Genomic DNA, 20,628 nt, shown 5'->3' with positions numbered 1-20,628 from the left:
TTAAAACATCATCACAATAATCAACTTGAGTTGGCTTAGTGGTATTGACTTAGGGACCTTGGAGTGTGTTCCTCTCAATGTGTTAGATTTGATTCTCCCCGGGGCCAATTTCGATAGGATAGTTTGATTAAATGGGTCAACAAAGAACTAATCTCGTTACTAACAATCACACCTCCCTTTAGAACTTAAGTAATTTTCTTATCGCCTAATGGACACCTAGTTTTTTTTTTGTTGGTGCGCAAATTTCATACTTAATTTTGGGGTCTACGACGGTCGTCATCTTTGCTCTGCCTCAGATATAGTCCTGATGGTGGAAATGATCTCACGACACGTCCACACACCACAACAAATTTAAGCTTCTCACGTTGAATTGTGTTTGTCGCGTTATTTTAAAAGCTAATGTAGAAACAAATATTGGTTTGTAGCGTTTTGCCCAACTTTTTCTAATCGTAGAAGTTGTTTTAAACCTAAAGTGAAAATTAAAAGCTTTAAAAATAAAGTTAAAATTGTCTGATAAATGTTTTATATTTCAAAAACTTTTTTACGCTTAAACATGTTAGATAATGTTCTAACCTGTCTGCTACATCACTTAAATGGGGTATTGTTTTTCTTTGGTCTTGTGTGTAAGTTCTCATAGATTTATCCTTACTTAAAAAGCATAGACCTGGTGGTTAGATGGGTGTGTGATGTCTATAAATTCTTATAAGCAAGTGTGAACTTTTTGGTGTACTGAAACATACATAATATCTAATAAAATATCTAATTTTTAGTGTAAATATTTAAAGAAAAAATGAGACAATTTTTCTTACAAAAATATTACATTCAAAGACACGTTGTTTTTTCATGATATTTTATACAATTAATTATATAAAATAATTTGTTAAGATATTTTATAAACAGTTGTTAGAAGACATTCGAACAAAATGTACACTCAGCATTTGTATGCTGAATTTGGAGCAGCTTTGTGTACTCCTTGTACTAGTTTTGCTCTTTATCAATAAATATTGCTTATAAAAGATAATAAAAAAATTAACTAGAAACCTATGTCAACGATTGAAGGTTGTACATTAAGAAGAAGAAAATACCCTAGTTGAAAAGTAAGTTTCAACATCTTATATAGAAGTTCCTCTATGGGCCAGTTTGTTTTGGATTTTTTTTTTAAAAAAAATCTATTTTTTGATCTAAGAAAATCACTTTTTTATTTTTATAGTGTTTGTTTTAGATTTAAAAAAAATCCATTTTGTTAAAAAAATCATTTTTAGCTTCAAAATGAAAATTTATTTTAAGTAGCTTTTCTAAAATCTATTTTTTTTTCCTAAACATAAGGAACTCAATTGCAAGAGCTTCAAATCTTAAAAAAAAAAAAAAAATTGATTTTTATGGTAGTAAACAAACAGAAATAACTTTAGATTTTTTTAAAAATTTCTAAAAAAAATCTCTAGATTCTTTCAACTTAAAATCTATTTTTTTTTTAAAGTTGAAACAAATCTGAATGTAGTTTCTCAAAAGTTGCTTTTTTAAATGGAGATTCTCAAAAATAATTTTGACCTAGCTTTTCCTTTTCCTTTGAAGGAGAAGAGGAGGAGGCAAAATGAAGTTAGGCCAAACTAACTTTTCTGAACTACGGCTAGAAAATTGATAATTAGGTCTCTAATAATACAAATAAGGAAAATGCTAACGAGTGTCTCCAATGCATTGGTTAAGAAGTCTATTAGCTTCACTTCACTTCTATTGAACTCGACATGAGAGTTCTAAAAAAAAGAAATGTTATTCCTAAGAATAAAGTTGGTAAACTTAAAACAAACACACTAGTGAAAAGTGAAGGTGTTTTATTAATGGGGTGTGTTTATGACTATAGCATTCTTATAGGGATTTAGATGAGATGCATGGTAACCGCAACAAGTCACACACATCTCAATTGTTCAGATCGAATATTCAGATTTTAAAGTATTTTGTTTTCAAATATGATAAATTGAGCTTAAAATTGAAAACATTCGTACTCGTGAACTTACATCAATTAGTATGGACAATGTATAATATATGAAAGGTTTGGGGTTCAAACCCCGACTACCACAAAAAAAAAATTGAAAACATTCAATCTTTATCAGACGGCCAAGATACATAAAACACAACTCGGGTCCATTATTTTGTATTAACTCTAGACGGTTCTCATTATTTTGCAGGCAGAATCGAACCTAAATAAATAAAAAATGTTTATTTTAATATTACATTTTTGGTCAAACATGTTTATTTTTTTTTTTTTTTGGTAGATAGACGAAATGGCAAAGCCATTATAAACTCACACACACAAGTGGAGGTACCGGGGTTCGAACCCCGGTCATGACATCCGGCCTAACAATTTCGGCATTTTGCCAGTTGAGCTAGGACTTCTGGATAGTCAAACATAATACTATAGTCATTCACATTAAAAACACGCGAGTGAATATACCTAGCTATAATTCCTTTACAAAAAAATTTCTTAGAAAAATACATTTAATTTGCACTAATTGCTTTTATGGCTGCAATAAATAGGTAGTAATTGCTTTTAATAAGAATTATTTTTAATAGAAATAAGAATTGCTTTTATCCAGTATGCACTAATTGCTCTGCTAATTACTATGTATTGAAAGCATTCATGACTGCAATGATGATATTAACAAAAAACTTTCTTAGAAAAATATATTTAATTTGCACTAATTGTTTTTATGTCTGCAATAAATAGGAATTACTACCAATAGAATACTATAGACATTCACATTAAAAGCACGCGAGTGAATATACCTAGTTATAATTCCTTTACAAAAAACTTTTTTAGAAAAGTACATTTAATTTGCACTAATTGCTTTTATGGCTGCAATAAATAGGTAGTAATTGCTTTTAATAAGAATTATTTTTAATAGAAAAACTTAGAAATGACTGCAATCACTTAAAAATGTTGGAATTTATTTGCCGAGTACTCTGTTCTCGCATGGTCAGTTGTACGTTGCAATTTTCAAGGTCACTTCAAGACAGAGTTTGAAAATACTAATCGTTGATGGAGATGGAGAGAGTACTGATACGATCAAATGTTGTTTATGGCGAAGTCTTTCGTAATGTATCTTGATGGTTAATGTTCAAAAAAATTTGTGATGTATGCTACCAGTTGATTTTGTTGCTATTGTTGTCTTAGGAGGGAACATATTTTTAAATTGCTATAAAACTTCTATTAACTAAATATGTTTTACATTATTGTGATTGATTCGATTAACTTCTACATGGTATGACCCGTGCGATAGCACGGGTCGATGGTCTAGTTTTATTTATGCTTATTTGGTCTTCTGATATAATTTCTCACAGTATTAACAGCATAAATTACGCTCCAAAATAATAAATAGTTTCCTTAAAAAAATTAAATAGTTAATGTAATATTTATTATATTATTACATTTTTCTGATCAATTAATATTTGTTCTGGTTTTCTCCTGAGCATTTGCATCAACACCTTTTTTATGTTATTAGATGATCACCAATCTCACCAACAAAAAAAAGTTTATCACCAATCTGGTAGAAAAACAAAAACCTCAACAACGCTTTCTTTGCCACCAATCCTTCCTTGATTAGTTGACATTTTTGTTTGTCCCATGTGAATGAATCATAGAAAAACCAAACCTCAAATTCTGATCTCTAAAATATTCTTCAGATACGAAATTCCTTTATTTTGATTTTTAAGGTATAGAGATCTGTTCCTTGCTTCTTAAGTTATTGTTATTTAAATACATATTCTTGTTTAATCTATCATATTATCCTGGATTTATGTGCCGCACGTATAATAGCACTTTTTTAATCCTTAGGTAAAGACAAATGTTGATACCACGTTGTTTCCATCATCACAAAATATTGTTCTTTTCTAGTTTGACCCAAACAATAAGGATTTCTCTTTTCTTTTACATAACTAATTTTGTTCTTCTTTTTATTTTGTTTAGAGAATAATCACCAAATTGAAGAAGATGAGGATGGATGAAGAATTTTTTTTCGCCGTGTTCAAGATAGGGAAAATAGGTTTGGTGAAACAGTTGATTATCATTGCTATGATGGCTATGTCTGTTGCAGATGCAATTGATACAAATGATGTTTATCTTCCATGTGAAGATGCTAAAGTTCAGAAAGGAGATGGTTTTACCTTTGGCATTGCATTTGCGGACAAGCAATCTTTCACCCCAGATAGTGGTCCACAGCTTTCGCCTTGTGACTCTCGTCTTAACCTCGCGGGCAAAGCACAACTTGTTGTGTTTAGGCCAATGGTCGACGAAATTTCCCTGCTTACCGTTAACAGGAGCAGCTCAGACTCGGTATGCAGTTTTTGTCTTCATGATTTAAATTCCAAGCTTCGTGTATATAGGACATGTTCTTTACAATACTCATGGTTTGTTTGAATTGATGTATTTGAGTTTATCCACTGATATAAGTACTTGTGAAATTGTTTGCGAGAGTTTATTGGAGCAACTTATAACATGGCCTTCACTTATTTTCCATAGGCTCTCGCAAACGGTGTGACTTGTATTCCAAAAAGAAAAAAATGATGCGGCTTTTTATTATCTTTGTTGTAGAAATGGCTTATACATAAACACGCATACTTTTTGTTTTATTGTTCCCTGCATAATCATGTGTTCTAGTAAATTATATAAGGTCAGTCATAGGGAATGGTATTATAATTAGGAATTACATCAGATTTAATAGTTGTACTTGTATCTAATAAATTTGGTGGGTTTAGAACTAAAATATTGAGCCTAATTGATGACACTTGTTTTCTAATTTGAGACTGTCTGTTCCCTGTGTTAGCAAGAAAGAATTTTAAGACATTTTTGTCATTGAGTAAGGCCGATACCAGCTTGGTACACTATATTCATTGGCATGAGTTACAAAAAATACTTGATTGTTTTACGATATGCACGGTTCCATTTGAAGAGTTGGTTCTTTGTTATATATGATTTCAAAGCTTAACTGTCTTGCAGTCAAATGTCCTTCGGCAAAGTTTTGGTTGTTTATTCTCTAATAATTTTGGGGTTTTATCAGGCTGGTAGGTATATGGTTGCATTTGCTGGACAAAAATATGCAGCAAGATCACTACCAATCATGTTTGCCGACGACAGTCACACGATTACCAGTTTCACTTTGGTTAGATTTGATATGATCAATATGTGTATTTTGCAGTAACGAAATTTCCTTTATGAATATAATTTTGAATTTTTGTGTTGGTTGATTAACAGGTTCTTGAATTTCAAGAGGGAACCCTTCAAAACTTGTTTTGGAAGAGTTTCGGCTGTGATGCATGTCCCAGTGGAAGTATTTGTCTGAATAATCAAGACTGCGCAGTGCCAAACACAGAGTGTCAAAAGAATGGCGACACTGCTTGCAAGATTGGCATACAGTTGGCATTCTCAGGGATTGACAAGAATCTTGATGCTCTAAATTCTTGGTATGAAGTGAAAGAGCTACGGCAGTACTCCCTTTACAGTCTATTTTCCGATCTTCGTAATTCTATTATCGGGGCCATGTGACAAGTTTTTTTAAGTTTCTGTATGTCCAGCTTATATGCATAGAGACTGTACCCATTTATCCCTTCTTTGTGAGAGTTTGATTGTCTTCCATCTCTCTATGAATTCAAATTCTCCAACAACTTGGCTATTATTCCAGTTAACAAGAAATGCTACTATTTTGATCCTACAATGAGGAAATCATGTTATGCAGAAACATGTAGGTATATTGTATTGAGCGAAATGCAGAAAGTAGACATAAAACGACGAAGGCATAAACATGAAGGTCGCAATTGACAAATCACCGTTTAATTTAAAAGGCTCAAAAGATATTCAAAGTATGCAATATATCACTCTGTTGGTTTAGTAACGTCACAAAATCAGGATGAATAATCTAAATGATGAGTTTCTTGTACATTTTTCCTGTAAGTTTCGTGTCAGAATATTTCGCCTTTATTTTTATGAGCTCATCAAACTGACCATTAGAATAACTCTTTAAGCTGCATATCATCGAGTGCAACAAATCGTGTTTCTCCGGTAATAGCTAGACCCCTCAAAACAAGTTATTCACCTTCGGAGTTTTTAGGCTCAATTAGAACATTGAATCCAAATTCTTTTCCTGCTGTGAATGATTTTTTGAGTTCTTGTATCGTTTGAATAGTGCTAACCTTCTTGTCCTTTGCATCTAAGTTTTCCTGGAATCGGGAAATCAAATGTGAAAATAAGTTTATACATATATATCCATGACAGCCACATACAGAGGAGAAAAATCGCTTGCCTTTTTTGTATAATCAGCCATGGTACAATTGAGTATTTCTTGTATTGCAAACTTAGTGACACGTTCTTCCCCAAGCATCTGTAGAAGGAAGTCTTTCGGAATCTGCATCGATTTCCTAACAAAGTCAACTTCAACGAAGAATCAAACATATTATTTCAAAAAATAATAAAACATATATATTATCATGATTCATGGATGTTCTGTTGCATTCATCAGTGCACAAATAATGTTGTTTTTGTCAAAAGCATTTTTTTGAGATAAAACTTAATCTCAGGGATGACTTAACGACAACATTTTAACGATATTGATGTTACAAACAACATTACAGAAGAATGAATGAATAATTTATGGATCAAAAAAATACTAAACAAAATAATTCATCAAATATAATAAAAAAAAATAAAAATATTGGACATTGCGCACCTTTGATGATTTCCCTGGAGCAGTTCACACATGGCAAGGCATGTACAAAGTAATTAAGTTAAAATTCAGGGACTTGAATTTCTTATGCTGATGAAATTCTGAACTATGATGAACAGGAGAATGAATCACATGTAAGATAATATCACCAACAAGAGACAAATAACAAGTTTATATAGGCAGGGCCTCTCAATGTAATTATCATTTGTCAATTATAAAACGAAAGTTTCATTTCCTTTCATTTACTGGTTTTCTCATAATTGGACTGCATATCTGGTAACAGAGACAACTGAGAGTGAAGGAGAGGGTCAACTTGACGGAGTTTGAGGACCAAGGTTTAACAGAGAAATCCCACAAGGTGGATTTTTTCACTAACCAAATACAGGAAGTGATAAAATGGGCATCCAAGGTCTTTCCTTTGTAAAGAACACAAGCTAAAACCAAGAACAAGACCATGAATATCAAGGAAACACTTCTATTTTCACCAAGCCTTTGATGATCAAGAAAATACATGATGCAAATGCGAAGGTCACTTGTGGCCAAAAAATTGAGAAGTTGCAGGCATTGATGTTTTGTAACGAGGGCATAAGCAGCCAACAAATGGAGCTTATAAAGTAATTGCTCTTATTTCACAGAAAAATGGTCATCGGTTTTTAGTGTGTCTAGAATGTGGTTGGTAATTCCTTGTGCTCAAGCAACTCTTGAGGATAAGGGTTTTTAAATGGGGCGAGGAATATGATAAGTATCGAAGCACTTGAATGCTTCTTTAAAGATAGCTATCAAAGAGGAAGAATCAAGTCACTTGAGTACTTCACCGATCAGCCTATGCTACTCGACGTGGAACTTGGAAACTTAATAAAACCCAAGTCCTTATCCTAGTACTGTCCCGGGCAGATGCACTCTACAATGTTTTACTCAGCCTTTCCAGCCCCTTCGTAGGTAGTCCTTTCCGAGCCACTAGATAACCAGCTCTAATACCAATTATAATTAAGTATCAAAACACTTGTGAAACCCTCTTTTAAAACCTAGCTATCACAAAGCATCTCGCACTACTCGATGTGGTACTTGGGCACCTCATAATACGCAAATCCCTATCACAATCTAGCAATGAATGTCAAGCTCATGTGTGTTCGTAGCATGTATTGCAAAGTATGAATCATAAAAGGGTATGAAAGTGAAAAATGTGACAAATGTTAGATATATTAATAAAGAAACTTTTAACCTCCTTTTTGCATGCGAAATCCAGGCACTGGTGGGGCCGTACGGCCTAAGTTTATAAGAATCCGGTCAAATACCTTCTGTGTTTGAACACCAGTCAAGTCCACTCTTAACTGCCATTTAAACCACAAGATTACAAAATCAATCCCCTAAACAGCAGGGTTCAAGAAAATGAAAACATAAAATTAGCATGAAGCTGTAATTTATAGAACCATATTCTTCAGAAAAATATTTTACATGATAAAAGGAGGAGGCTAAAGGGAAAATAACAAGGCTTGTTATAGCAATACATCTAGCCACAATTTGTTTATGTTTGAAGCTACAGGTTGCATGGTATACCAGTGGCAAAGTCAAGATAACAATTAAACATATCATGATAGCAACATTAGCTTCAATTCTAATCTGCTTGTGTAAACAAAAGTTCTCACAACGTGGGTTGGGCCTAACGCAACCTCTACAAAACCAACTTGTAATTGTAAAGTAAACACGTTTTCAGGCTTTATCTCATCCGATGTAAGATTCTTAACAAAAATAACATAATTATGATAGAAACAAATTAAATCCCACAGGGAAGCCGATTAATTGGGCATGAAAACTACTAAAAGCTTTAATTGAGCCTAGTTCATCAAGTTGATTGATAAAGAGACACATTTTTACATTGGAATCAATTTATGGTGCATGGTGACTCACTTGTATCTTATTATCATCTCCTGGTTCTGCAACTACTGTGGCATCAGTTAAGAAGGCTGAAATATCATTGGAATCTGTAATTGATGCTTCTAAACCTACAAAGCAAGAAGAACTAGTGATTATTATATATAGAAGAAAATGATAGTAAACCTCAAAAGATACATAATAAATAAAGGAACCTGAATTAACAGCTGAAATTGGAGTATTAAGATGTCTGAGAGTTGTTCCATTGGAAGTAGAGAGACTATCTAAGCTGCAAACAAAAACATAAGTGAAATATGATTCTCAAACTACATCAAGCAAGGAATAGTAAAATGAATAAGTGAAGTAGTTTGGTACCTTCTTCTCCATGGAGACAGAGACAGAGAAAAAGTGAGTGCTCTTGATTTAGCATTTGGAATTGTGAATGAAGCAACTCTCACTCCTAGTGTAATGGAATTGGAGTTGGAGACAGCAATCATCGACATGTTACTGTGTCCTGTGTTTCAATTGATACTCATGCCTTATCCCTTTCTTTCTCTTTTGCACTTATGAGATAAAATAAAATAATTTTTATCTACTTCCATACAAATAAAATAAATTCTTTTTGACAAAGTAAAATAAAATAATATTTGTTTTTAAAATCAAAATGTCCATAAACTCATAAGAGGGTGCGGGTAGTCTATGAACCAATTCTAACTTCCAAACAAACTGCGTTTCTTCAGTTCTGGGATAGATTTATTTTTTTGTAAGGTCGTAGTAATATTTATGAAGTTAAATGAAAGAACTTAATGAAAAATTAAGACTTTTTTTTTTGATAAAAAATTAAGACTTAAAAACCATTTTCAACTTATATCAATCCTATCTTTTACTCCCTCCGTCCCGGTTTAATTGACCTACTTTGGTTTTTCACACAGATTAAGAAAAGTGTATAAATAAAGGGGAAAGTGGAATATATTGTATTGGGAATGATAAAAGTAGTATTATTTAGTGTTATATTGTATTGGAAATGATGAAAGTTGTATTGAAAATTGAAATGAGTCAGTTATTTTGGGACACTTTTTTTTAGAAAATAGGTCAGTTATTCCGGGACGGAGGGAGTAATATTTATTTTTTCATAAGTATTTCTTGTATAGTTTATCCAAAATTAACTTCAGATACACCTGACTGCTTGAGTGAAGTACAGTAAATTTATTTACAAGTATTTAGTTGGCCTTATCTGGAGAGTTGAAATTTACATCAGTCTAACACGTTGACTTCTATATTTTAGACTAGCTATTTATTAGTGTTGGGGAGTTCGGGGAGTGCCGGAGCCGCAATGGGTTAAACTTCCAGAACCGCTAAAAAATTGAAAACAAACAATCGTTGAGGAGTAGAATGGCAGGATGCACATACATTGTAGTGATAACTCAAAATTTGACTTTCTCTGCTACTATAACTTCAATTTATTCATTTATTTTATAATAGTCACCATAACTTCAATTGCCTATCAAAATATTTAAACATCATCCATCTTATATCCACCACAAGAATTGATAGACCAATCCTTTCTTTTCTTGCTTAGCATTCTGTAAATCTGTCCACTAAATAACAACTTAAATATCCAATTAGAAGTCATTTTAATTTAAACAGAACAGTGACATTGTCTTGAGACATTTCTTTTCAAAGGATTCTGAACCATATCCTAAGCACTGAAATCTGGAAGCATTTTCACTGGAAAATAGTTCAGTATGTCTCTTTCATTTCAATCCATTCAAATGCGAGAAAATCTTCCAACATCAACATCCATTTCTAGCATTAGTTAGTTGAATAAATACCTGAGGAATCATTCAGCTGTGTGAAACCTTTGTCAATTGTTATGAGAACTTCTGGTGTGATGCAAAGACTAAAGAGGCCATTTGAGAAGTTTAAACTTCAAGACGTTAAAACACTGGTACAGACAGGGAACTAGACATAACATTGACACACATAACATTAATGATTTGAGAAAATAGAAGTAAATGAATTGACGCAACACCGACATTTGTCGGATACCGTAGTTCGCATTCAATCTTAAGTGTCGGTGCTATATACCTCCAAACGTTTTTCTTATTATTGCTATGAGAATAGTAGAGAAACGTATATTGGAAATTATATTGATAATGAGATAATATAAATTACATCGAGGAGTACATAAGGTTTATATAGCATATGGGAAGAATAACTAACTACTCTAATTAATTAATATAATTATATTATAACGAACTGATTTAGCTAACTGTTAATTATACCTAATAACTGTCACCGGCTGTTTTTACTATACATTGCAGACAACTATAGAAGAAAGTAAGGGATCAGATGCTCCACTAATATCAGCACCTTCACTTCTTACATGGAGTAGATAATCGACTGCTTTCTCAGTAATAACCTCGCCTGGGATCAATACCGGTATGCCGGGAGGGTATGGACATATAAGCTCCCCCGAAACCTTACCGATGCTCTCCTTCACCGTTACCTTTCTTTTACTTGCAAAAAATGCATCTCTAGGGGTCAAATTCATGATTATATCGTCAAAGGGTGCATGATCAGTAAGTACTCTGTCTTTACGTTGCTGAATGGAAGAATATACTGCAGCTAAATGCTTTGCTCCCGATAAAAGCCTTTGGACGTGGTCTCTACAAGTTCCAAGATTAAGTACATAAGTGATAGATTTATACCCAACAAGCTCACGGATGATTCCAAAATCCCTGCATAAGATTTCATTTGCTTGGTAACCTGATAAACCAAGCTCCCAAAAGCCTACAGTAAGCCGGAATGGATCAAATGCGGGAAAATTTGGAAAGCTTGCATTCTCAAGCACTGAGACGCCAGGGATTCTTTTTAGCAAAAACTTTGCTTCATTTGCTAATTCAATGGCTTGTTTGAATACAATAGCAGGGCTTTCACTAAGTTGAGCTCTAGCAGCATCTAGGGATGCCAAAAGCAGGTAACTAGGACTTGTGCTTTGGAGTGTTTGAAGACACCTAGATATTTTTTCCTTTTCTACAATGTCGCCCGACATATGCAGCATAGACGACTGAGTAAGAGAGGAAAGAACCTTGTGAGTAGACTGTACAGTTAGATCAGCCCCTTGCTGGAGGGCTGAGCTAGGCAGTTCAGGATGTAATCCTAGATGTGCGCCATGAGCTTCATCAACAATCAAAGGAATTTTACGAGAATGACACAACGCAGAAATGTCACTCAAGTTACTGCAAACACCATGATAAGTAGGTGAAGTGATGAAAACTGCTGCTGCTTTCTTTCCTTCAGATTCTAGTTCCTGGATTGCATTCAATACCTGCAACAACACCCGTTAATCCCACACACAAAAAGAAAGAGAGAACATTAAATAGGATTACCGGAAGATTTGAATCTGAAGCGAATGTCTAATATCAATATCAAGGACAGTAAAAAGTTACTTAATCAGGAAATCAAAAGAAACTCATCTTCTGTGTTAAGAGTTAAAAAAATCTATTTAGATTGCTTTTTGGATGAATGTTTTACAATTATAAAACATATCAACTGCTACGCCAGCCTTCCAATTTCTTTTACCATCAATTTTTCGCAAATGTAGCCACAATGTATTAGTATATAATATCTAAATTACCTGTAATGGAGTGACGCCACCAGCGATGTCCCAATCATTTTTATAGTCGGGAATAATGTACTTAGGCACTGCACCAGATAAAACCATGGCAGATATAGCTGATAAATGAGAATTCCTAGGAAGAATCAAATATCCTCCCGGTGAACAGGTTGCCATGATTGCTGCCTGGACTCCACAAGTAGTACCGTTGACAAGAAACCATGTCTCTGATGATCCAAACAGTTTGGATGCTTCTCTTTGTGCTTCTAATATGGGCCCTTGGGGACAAAAGAGGTTGTCAAGTTCTGGAATGCTAGACAAATCATGAGCATATGGTCTTATTCCAATGAGTTGAGTCAACGAAGAAGGAGCGGCATGGCCTCTGTTGTGTCCAGGAAAGTGAAAACTGGCAGCATTTTCTTCAGCTGAGGCTTTCAATGCACTGACTAGAGGAGGTAGGCCACTCTGCTGAAGCTCTGGTGAATTGCTGAACAAAACGGCGTTGTTTGGGATTGATGCAGTGTTCACTGTCCCAATGCTATCTTCTTGCCCATATTCTTGTAGTGCAGTGCTTTTTTCCTGTAAAATAGTAATTTAAAGAACTGCTACTGCCTGACAAAACCCGATGCAGTGAAGGAACGTGCAGGTCAAAATGAGGAAATACTGATGGATAGACAACATTTCATTTTATTTCAGGCTTAGCTAATCTTATTACCTCAATTAAACTCCGTTTAAAATCATAATTATATACATTAAAAATGTCTAATTGTATTGGACTGCACTAAACTCAACAGTAGAGTTTAAATAAGAAAAAGAGAAAATAGTTTTACATTTGTTTCCTAGTTAACTTGTTATTTCTCAAATCGTATTTAACCAATTTTACTGTCATAATATTACTATTTAAATCTATGATATCATGGTAAAATTAGTCCATTATTGAGAGATAAAACAGTCCATTATTATATAGGGAGAAAAAAATAATAAGAATCCAAAGAAACAATGGAATTTCTTATTTAGAAAATGCAGAAAAATGAAATAGGAAGTGAAGGGGGACCAGCTGAGAGGAAAAAGACGGAACGGTTTGCAAAGGAAAATGAAGATGAGAAGTGATAGTGAAAGTGAAGCATACACCATTTTATTGCTTCCCTTACCAAATCTTATCTTAATCCCCTATATATAAACGTTACCAACTATCTATTTTTAGACATTTTTTCCTGGTGTCGACATTTTATGTCTCCATATGCATCGCCAAATTCAACAATGTATGTTGATGTTAATTTGTTTATATTCTTTCTAATAACTTTGGACAAATTCAAGTTCTAAATGTTGTTTTGTCATCAACTTTCGTATCATTTAATATATACACATTGCAAACTTCCTTAAGACATGTTAGTTGGGTGGCGCATTTTTATAGGGAAATTGGTTGTCTGGGGTAAGAGATTTGGATCCCTTAATCAAATGGTTAGACTTTCAACCAACAGCTTTCTGTATGGAGAAAACGCAATTGGATAGGAAAAATCCACCTAGTGTACCCTGTAGGTTCTTCAACGGAGATTAATCACAGTTAAACCGTATTGGAAACTTCATATCTATAATATGGTACTCTCCGTCCCATTTTAAATGAGCCCTTAGTCCATTTCACACTTATTAAAAAAAAGTGTATAAGTGAAAGAGAGAGAAAAATGGTTTTGAGTGCCCCTATCAACTATTGGTGCATTCTTCTTTATCATAAATGCAAAGTATAATATGTTGAATTGGGAGTGGTGAAAATAGTATTAATTAGTGTTATAATTGAAAAAAAAAGTAATTAATATTGTATTGAAAAGTGAAATGGATCAATTTTTCTGGGACAATATTTTTTTGCAAATGGCTAAGTTATTATGGGAAGGAGGGAGTAATCTAGAAGTCCTATTTAGAGAAAAAGTCATTCAACCAACCACTGTATCATCAAGTATCTATCCTAAACGTGTTGAAAAACTATATGGAAACATTAAGGAAATGGACAAAAAATAAGAAGAATCCAAAGAAGCAATGTGATAGGAAAATAGTAAATAAAAAAGGAACAGGAAGTGAAGGGCTTACAGAAAAGCATTTTGGCCTTCTTTTGTGAGTGAAAGGGAATGAGATTACTGGAAGTGGAAGTGAAGAATACACCATTTTCTTCTTCTTCTTCTTCTTCTTCCACAGCTTCCTGCTTTGGATCTTGTTTTCCGTAAAGGGCTAAACCAATCTTATCTTCATCAGTGTTACCAACTAACTGTATTAAGAAGACATATGTCCTGTCCCCTCTCGTGTCAACACGGATTGTCTGTTTTTGAGCGCGGGAAAAGCCTCACTGCTATTTTACACTATTTAATTCATTTTTTTTGGACAGCTCACTATTGAATTTATAGTACGTTTCAAAACCAGCCACAAGATTACTCTTTGCTCTTTCTTTCACTATCAACTTTACGTGCCTAGCTGTAAATAAATAGTTATTACACTATAAATAATTAACTACTATATTAGTTGATAGATTAACTAGAGTTATGAGCTTGATTAGAGTTAGTTACTCCAATTAATCTCTATATATAGAAACATTCATTGTATTCATTCATTAATTTATGTTCATTTTATATATAAAGTTTTATGAGTATCTCTCTCACGTACAACTATGTTTGCTTTCTTGCTAATAATTATGACCTACCCTCTCTATAATTTCATCATTCATAATAATAGTGATGATATTTTATTTTATTTTACTTTTACGATTAGACTAAATGTTTGGAGTTTATTACTATTTTTTTCTTAGAAAGAAAAATTCAAAGATGAATGTATATCTATAGATAAAATGCTATTTTGAAAACATTTATAAATACATTAAATATGATACCTACAATTTCTTAATGATAGTGATATTGCAACAATCAAAATCAAAATATGATACCTACTTTTATACTGGTTTCGGTCCTCTTTAAAATAAAATACAAAAAATAAGACAACTTTTTCAACAACAATATAGAAAGACACATAAAATAAGTTTTTTTTTTTTAAATAAAGTGTTAGTTTGATTATAAGAAAGAAAAACATTATTATTAAATTGACAACAGTATAAAAATATGGTGTCAAATAACTTTTAAATTGTCCAAGAACTTTTTCTATTTTTTAATGTGTGAGTATATATATGACAAACAAAATAGGATTATAATAAGAGAATGAAGTACCATCATATTTGAATGGAGTTAGATTTCTACAATATGATGAACCGTGATTTAAAATATGTTTGTAAAAGATGCTCGTATTTTGTGTTTGTTGGTCATAAATATGATTACCTTAGATGAAGATAACGTGGGAAAAAAACAAAAAAATTAAATAATAAAGAAACGAGGTAGTACTTCTTCGGTCTTACAAATATTAAGTCATTTAACACAAATCAATGAGAAGTTATAAATAAAATAAATAGAATAATAATTTTACCAAAATGATCTTATCGACCATTGTTGATTCTCATTATCATAAATGTAAAAATAATAATAATAATAATAATAATAATAATAATAATAATAATAATAATAATAATAATATTGATAATAATAATAATAATGTAGAAGTAGTGCATATAGTATTAATTATATAATGCAATTGAAAAAATTACATTAAAAACTAAACAAGGACAATACAGTTCAAAAAAGTATTAAACGAAGAGTCAAAATTCTATTTTAAATATTAAATGCTATGTCTTACAATATGTTGTGCTAATTTATCTCACACGTATTAAGATATCATGTCCTCCGTCAGGACCCTAGTTATGGTTCAGATGATGAATGACAAAGAATGCAACTACTTGAATGAAGTGGAGAAGCTCCTAAATAAGACGACTATTTGGGGGGCAAGGGAGCTGAAATTGATGAACAACCTCGACCAGAATAAGGAGAACTATAAGTTTCGAGTTGGTTTGATCCATGAGGTGACTTACAATATATCAACGCATTTGCTTCCTCAAGCCAAGCATTGTTAACGTTCATATCCACAAGGAGACTTTTGTGCAAACTTAGTTTCAATATCCAATTTGAACAAAAAAAAAAAAAAAGATTGGCTCTAATAGCTCGGATGTTAGACCAACATTTCATTTACAAGATTCAAGTGTCATCGACAAAATATCATGAAACCGTCAACTTAGAAATCTGTAAATCTGTCAGCTAAATATCAACTTAGCATGTGTTTGTTTTGGCAGTGGGTGGATTGTTAACACACTTCTAAAGCTACAATTTGTAACTTTTGGTTTTTCGCGTTGAAATATCATGAAACTGTGAGGTGGCGGTTTCTGCCAAATATTTAAACATCCAATAAGGAGTCATTTTAAACAGAACAGTGACATTACTTAAGACATTTCTTTTCCAATGATTCTGAACCATATCAAAAGCGTTGAAATCTGGAAGATTTTCACTAGACAAAATTCAGTGTGGCTTTTCATTTCAATCCATTCAAATTAGAGAAAATCTACCAACATCAACCGCCATTTCTGGCATTCAGTTAGTTGAATAAATACCTAAGAATTTCTTCAGCTGTGTGAAATGTTTATCAATTATTATGAGACCGGCTGTTTTTTATGTACATCGCAGACAACTAAAGAAGAAAGTAAGGGATCAGATGCTCCACTAATATCAGCACCTTCACTTCTTACATGGAGTAGATAATTGACGGCTCTCTCAGTAATAACCTCACCGGGGATCAATACAGGTATACCTGGAGGATATGGACAAATAAGCTCCCCCGAAACCTTACCAATGCTCTCCTTTATCGTTACTTTTCTTTTACTTGCAAAAAATGCATCTCTGGGGGTCAAGCTCGTGATTATATCATCAAAGGGTGCGGGTTCAGTAAGTACTCCGTCTTTAGGTTGCTGAATGGAAGGATATGTTGCAGCTAGATGCTTTATTCCCGATAAAAGCCTTTGGACATGGTCCCTACAAGTTCCAAGATTAAGTGCATAAGTGATAGATTTATTCCCAACGAGTTCACAAACAATTCCGAAATCCCGATATAAGATTTCATCCGCTTCGTAACCTGATAACCCAAGCTCCCAAAAACCAACAGTAAGCCGCAATGGATCAATTGCAGGAATGGTCGGAAAGCTTGAATTCTCAAGCACTGAGATGCCAGGGAATTGTTTAAGAGAGCACTTTGCTTCATTTGCTAATTTAATCGCTTGGTTGAATACAGTATCAGGGCTTTCACTAAGTTGAGATCTAGCAGCATCTAGGGATGCCAAAAGCAGGTAACTAGGACTTGTGGTTTGGAGAGTTTGGAGACACCTAGATATTTTTTCTTTATCTACAATGTCACCTGACATGTGCAGCATAGATGACTGAGTAAGAGAGCAAAGAACCTTGTGAGTAGACTGTACTGTTAGATCAGCCCCTTGCTGGAGGGCTGAGCTAGGCAGTTCAGAATGAAATCCTAGATGTGCACCGTGAGCTTCATCAACAATCAGAGGAATTTTACGGTAATGACACAACTCAGAAATGTCGCTCAAGTTACTGCAAATACCATGATAAGTAGGTGAAGTGATGAAAACTGCTGCTGCTTTTTTTCCTTCCAATTCGAGTTCCTGGATAGCACTCAATACCTGCAACACCAACCACAGGAAAAGAAAGAAAAAAAAAAACAAGAGAAAGAGAACAACATTAGATAGGATTACCTTAAGAGTCGAGTCTGAAGACAATATCTAATATCATTGTCGAGGACAGTAAGAAAATCATGTAATCAGGAAAAACTCATCTTGTGTATAATAACTGCGACGCTAACATGTCAATTTCTTTTATCACCAATTTTTAGAGAATATAGCCAAATTGTGATAGTGTATAATAATAACTGAATCACCTGTAATGGAGTGACACCACCAGCGATGTCCCAATCATTTTTATAGTCAGGAACAATGTACATAGGCACTGCACCGGATAATACCATGGCCGATATAGCCGATAAATGACAATTTCGAGGAAGAATAAGAAATTCTCCTGGTGAACAGGTTGCCATTATTGCTGCCTGGATCCCACAAGTAGTACCTCCGACAAGAAACCATGTCTTTGATGATCCAAACAATTTGGCTGCTTCTGTTTGTGCTTCTAATATGGGTCCTTGGGGACAGAAGAGGTTGTCAAGTTCAGGAAGCTCGGGTAAATCATGAGCATATGGTCTTCTTCCAATGAGTCGAGTCATCGAGGCAGGAGCGGCATGGCCTCTGTTATGTCCAGGAAAGTGAAAAGTGGCAGCATTTTCTTCAGCTGAGGCTTTCAATGCACTAACTAAAGGAGGTAGGCCACTCTGCTGAAGCTCTGGTGAACTGCTGCATTCATTGGGGTTGTTTGTGATTGATTCAGTGCTCACTGTCCCAACGCTCTCGTATTTCCCATATTCTGGCAGTGCAATGCTTCTTTGCTGTAAAATAATTTAAAGAATTGTTACTGCCTGACAAAACCCATTGCAATGAAGGATAGTGTAGGTCATAATGAGGCAGTACTAATGGATAAACAACATTTCATTTTAATTCAGGCCTAGCTAATCTTATTACCCGAGGGGAAGCCTTGGCGCAACAGTAAAATTGTGGTCATCTGACTGAAAGGTCACGAGTACAAGTCTTAGAAACAGCCTCTTGTGTAAAAAACAGGGTAAGGTTGTGTATAATACACCAAAATGGTCGGACCCCTTCCCGGACCCTGCGTATGCGGGAGCTTTGTGCATCAGGCTACCCCTTAGCTAATCTTATTACCCCAACTAAACTACATTAAAAATTATAACATATACATTATAGTGTAAACAAAGTGTATATAAATTTCTAATCATATAGGACTGCACCAAAGATCAATTTTACGCCCATATCTTTTTACCTTAGTCTTGGACGTTCTAACGAAGACTGTTTGGATTGACTTATTTAAGCTTATCTTTCGACATAAGCACTTGTGAGACTGTTTGGAGAGCTTATGGAAACAAATGAAGCACAGACACTCCTCAGACGTCGGTGTTCGACACCGACACGACGCCTATGATTACACTAAATTATATCATTTTTTTCAAATTATCATCGGTGTTGGCGTGTTGGTGTCTATGTCGTGTCCGGTGTCTGTGTCTGTGCTTCATCATGTCCAAAAGTTGTTTTCAGCTTATTTCAGTAAGCTCTCCAGAATAGCTTATGAAAACAGCTTATAGCTTATATGAAAATAGTTTATCTTTTTTGTTTTAGAAATAGCCTATATATACAGAAACACATACATTTTTTTGAAGAAGCTAAATTAGCCCACCTAAATTGGCACTGGGGAGAATCAAACCTGAGACCTCGAGTAGGAGCACACTCCCAGGTCCCAAGTCAATACCACCAGAGCAGCCCAACTGGGTTACAAAAACACATACATATGATAAACGGTTAATTAAATAGTTTACCCAAACGTGTACATAAGCTATTATTATTAGTATTTAAAATAAGAAATGAAGGAGACCTGAGAGGAATAAGACGGAATCGTCAATGAAGTCCTGAAATTCAATTTGTAAGGACGTCCCTGCAAATAAACAGAAAAGGAAAATGAGAAGTGTGAAGTTAGAAACAGAAGAAGAAAGAGATTTTGTGGTTAGCACTTACTGAAAAATGGGAAGGTGAAAACCGTTTTGGATTTTTGGGATTGAAAGGGGACGACGAGAGTGGAAGTAATAGTGAGAACGAAATATACACCATTTTCTTCCACTTTTCCTACCATTCATGCTTTTCATTAAGTTTTCGTTTTATTTCCCTCAAAAAAACTTATCTTTTCGTTTTAGTGGTTTTTTTTTTTTTTTCTACAACTTTTTTTAGTGAATTTTGACTTATTGTAATTAGGGAAATGCTCTAAAGTGTTTTTTTTAATTATTATAATTCAATTATGATTCAATTGATCTAAAGTGTTTTTCATTGAGACCCGCAAAGGGTTGGGTTAAACTCAATTGTGACAACGCGCATAAAAGCTTAGTTTATCTATTGGGATGTGGCGGCCTTCTCCGCGATAGCAATGGAAATTGTTTGAATAGTTATGCTCGTAAGATAAGTTCAGACGACGCGTTACATGCCGAGATGTGGGGCATGTATATTGGTATGGATATGGCTCGGAGATAGGAGATCACACACCTACAAGTGGAAAGCGACTCATCAGTTTTAGTTTACATGGTAACAGAAAAATGTAACATCGATAGGAATGTTCCTGCCTTGATTTGGCGCATTCGTGACCTAAAAAACATGAGTTGGCATATGTTCCAGATCAACCATGCATGGCGTGAAGGAAACAGATCAACAGGTTGGCTAGCTAACTTTAGTTTATCTTTGGACTCCTTTGATTTACATGTTATTGAGACTCCTCTTAAAGAGCTTCAACGTTTCCTTTTTGATGATATTTTTGGCGTTTGCGTGCCTCAGAATGTTCG

At 34.1% G+C, this 20,628-nt stretch overlaps 4 protein-coding genes across 4 annotated transcripts; 1 reads left to right on the top strand and 3 right to left on the bottom strand.

The window, feature by feature from the left end:
- The first annotated feature begins 3,472 nt into the window (after nt 1-3,472).
- On the top strand, nt 3,473-5,705 carry LOC146930913 (uncharacterized). Its single transcript, XM_085702379.1, has 4 exons — nt 3,473-3,708; nt 3,962-4,327; nt 5,052-5,153; nt 5,246-5,705. The coding sequence occupies exons 2-4, from the start codon at nt 3,986-3,988 to the stop codon at nt 5,534-5,536; spliced, it is 735 nt and encodes a 244-aa protein (XP_085558505.1). The 5' UTR covers nt 3,473-3,708; nt 3,962-3,985; the 3' UTR covers nt 5,537-5,705.
- Nucleotides 5,706-5,805: 100 nt separating this feature from the next.
- Nucleotides 5,806-9,123, bottom strand: LOC146930912 (uncharacterized). Its single transcript, XM_085702380.1, has 7 exons — nt 8,958-9,123; nt 8,798-8,871; nt 8,619-8,713; nt 7,933-8,041; nt 6,714-6,727; nt 6,291-6,392; nt 5,806-6,207 (listed from the first exon to the last, which is right to left on the bottom strand). Exons 1-7 carry the CDS (start codon nt 9,083-9,085, stop codon nt 6,076-6,078), a joined length of 654 nt encoding a protein of 217 aa, XP_085558506.1. The 5' UTR covers nt 9,086-9,123; the 3' UTR covers nt 5,806-6,075.
- Nucleotides 9,124-10,705: 1,582 nt separating this feature from the next.
- LOC146930911 (uncharacterized) lies at nt 10,706-14,524 on the bottom strand. Its single transcript, XM_085702378.1, has 3 exons — nt 14,284-14,524; nt 12,223-12,780; nt 10,706-11,913 (listed from the first exon to the last, which is right to left on the bottom strand). Exons 1-3 carry the CDS (start codon nt 14,356-14,358, stop codon nt 10,894-10,896), a joined length of 1,653 nt encoding a protein of 550 aa, XP_085558504.1. The 5' UTR covers nt 14,359-14,524; the 3' UTR covers nt 10,706-10,893.
- A 2,096-nt stretch (nt 14,525-16,620) lies between these two features.
- Nucleotides 16,621-19,926, bottom strand: LOC146930910 (uncharacterized). Its single transcript, XM_085702377.1, has 4 exons — nt 19,817-19,926; nt 19,677-19,736; nt 18,064-18,621; nt 16,621-17,809 (listed from the first exon to the last, which is right to left on the bottom strand). Exons 1-4 carry the CDS (start codon nt 19,907-19,909, stop codon nt 16,769-16,771), a joined length of 1,752 nt encoding a protein of 583 aa, XP_085558503.1. The 5' UTR covers nt 19,910-19,926; the 3' UTR covers nt 16,621-16,768.
- Between the last annotated feature and the right edge of the window lie 702 nt (nt 19,927-20,628).

This window comes from Medicago sativa, chromosome 4 (assembly GCF_051527215.1).
Source record: "Medicago sativa cultivar Bolivia chromosome 4, Bolivia_mono, whole genome shotgun sequence".
NCBI lineage: Eukaryota > Viridiplantae > Streptophyta > Magnoliopsida > Fabales > Fabaceae > Medicago > Medicago sativa.
Note: the sequence above shows the minus strand (reverse complement) of the source record. Positions and strands in the feature narration are given on the sequence as shown.

What these genes read in the sequence shown, in the direction of transcription:
- LOC146930913 (XM_085702379.1), top strand. Translation starts at nt 3,986, where the DNA reads ATGAGGATGGATGAAGAATTTTTTTTCGCCGTGTTCAAGATAGGGAAA. An exon ending in ACAGGAGCAGCTCAGACTCG is followed by an intron (nt 4,328 to 5,051) that starts GTATGCAGTTTT and finishes GGGTTTTATCAG; the next exon opens with GCTGGTAGGTATATGGTTGC. An exon ending in CGATTACCAGTTTCACTTTG is followed by an intron (nt 5,154 to 5,245) that starts GTTAGATTTGAT and finishes GTTGATTAACAG; the next exon opens with GTTCTTGAATTTCAAGAGGG.
- LOC146930912 (XM_085702380.1), bottom strand. Translation starts at nt 9,085, where the DNA reads ATGTCGATGATTGCTGTCTCCAACTCCAATTCCATTACACTAGGAGTG. An exon ending in AATTTCAGCTGTTAATTCAG is followed by an intron (nt 8,714 to 8,797) that starts GTTCCTTTATTT and finishes CTTGCTTTGTAG; the next exon opens with GTTTAGAAGCATCAATTACA. An exon ending in TGGCTGATTATACAAAAAAG is followed by an intron (nt 6,208 to 6,290) that starts GCAAGCGATTTT and finishes TCCCGATTCCAG; the next exon opens with GAAAACTTAGATGCAAAGGA.
- LOC146930911 (XM_085702378.1), bottom strand. Translation starts at nt 14,358, where the DNA reads ATGGTGTATTCTTCACTTCCACTTCCAGTAATCTCATTCCCTTTCACT. An exon ending in GAAGGCCAAAATGCTTTTCT is followed by an intron (nt 12,781 to 14,283) that starts GTAAGCCCTTCA and finishes ACTATTTTACAG; the next exon opens with GAAAAAAGCACTGCACTACA. An exon ending in GTGGCGTCACTCCATTACAG is followed by an intron (nt 11,914 to 12,222) that starts GTAATTTAGATA and finishes GTGTTGTTGCAG; the next exon opens with GTATTGAATGCAATCCAGGA.
- LOC146930910 (XM_085702377.1), bottom strand. Translation starts at nt 19,909, where the DNA reads ATGGTGTATATTTCGTTCTCACTATTACTTCCACTCTCGTCGTCCCCT. An exon ending in TTTCACCTTCCCATTTTTCA is followed by an intron (nt 19,737 to 19,816) that starts GTAAGTGCTAAC and finishes GTTTATTTGCAG; the next exon opens with GGACGTCCTTACAAATTGAA. An exon ending in GTGGTGTCACTCCATTACAG is followed by an intron (nt 17,810 to 18,063) that starts GTGATTCAGTTA and finishes TTGGTGTTGCAG; the next exon opens with GTATTGAGTGCTATCCAGGA.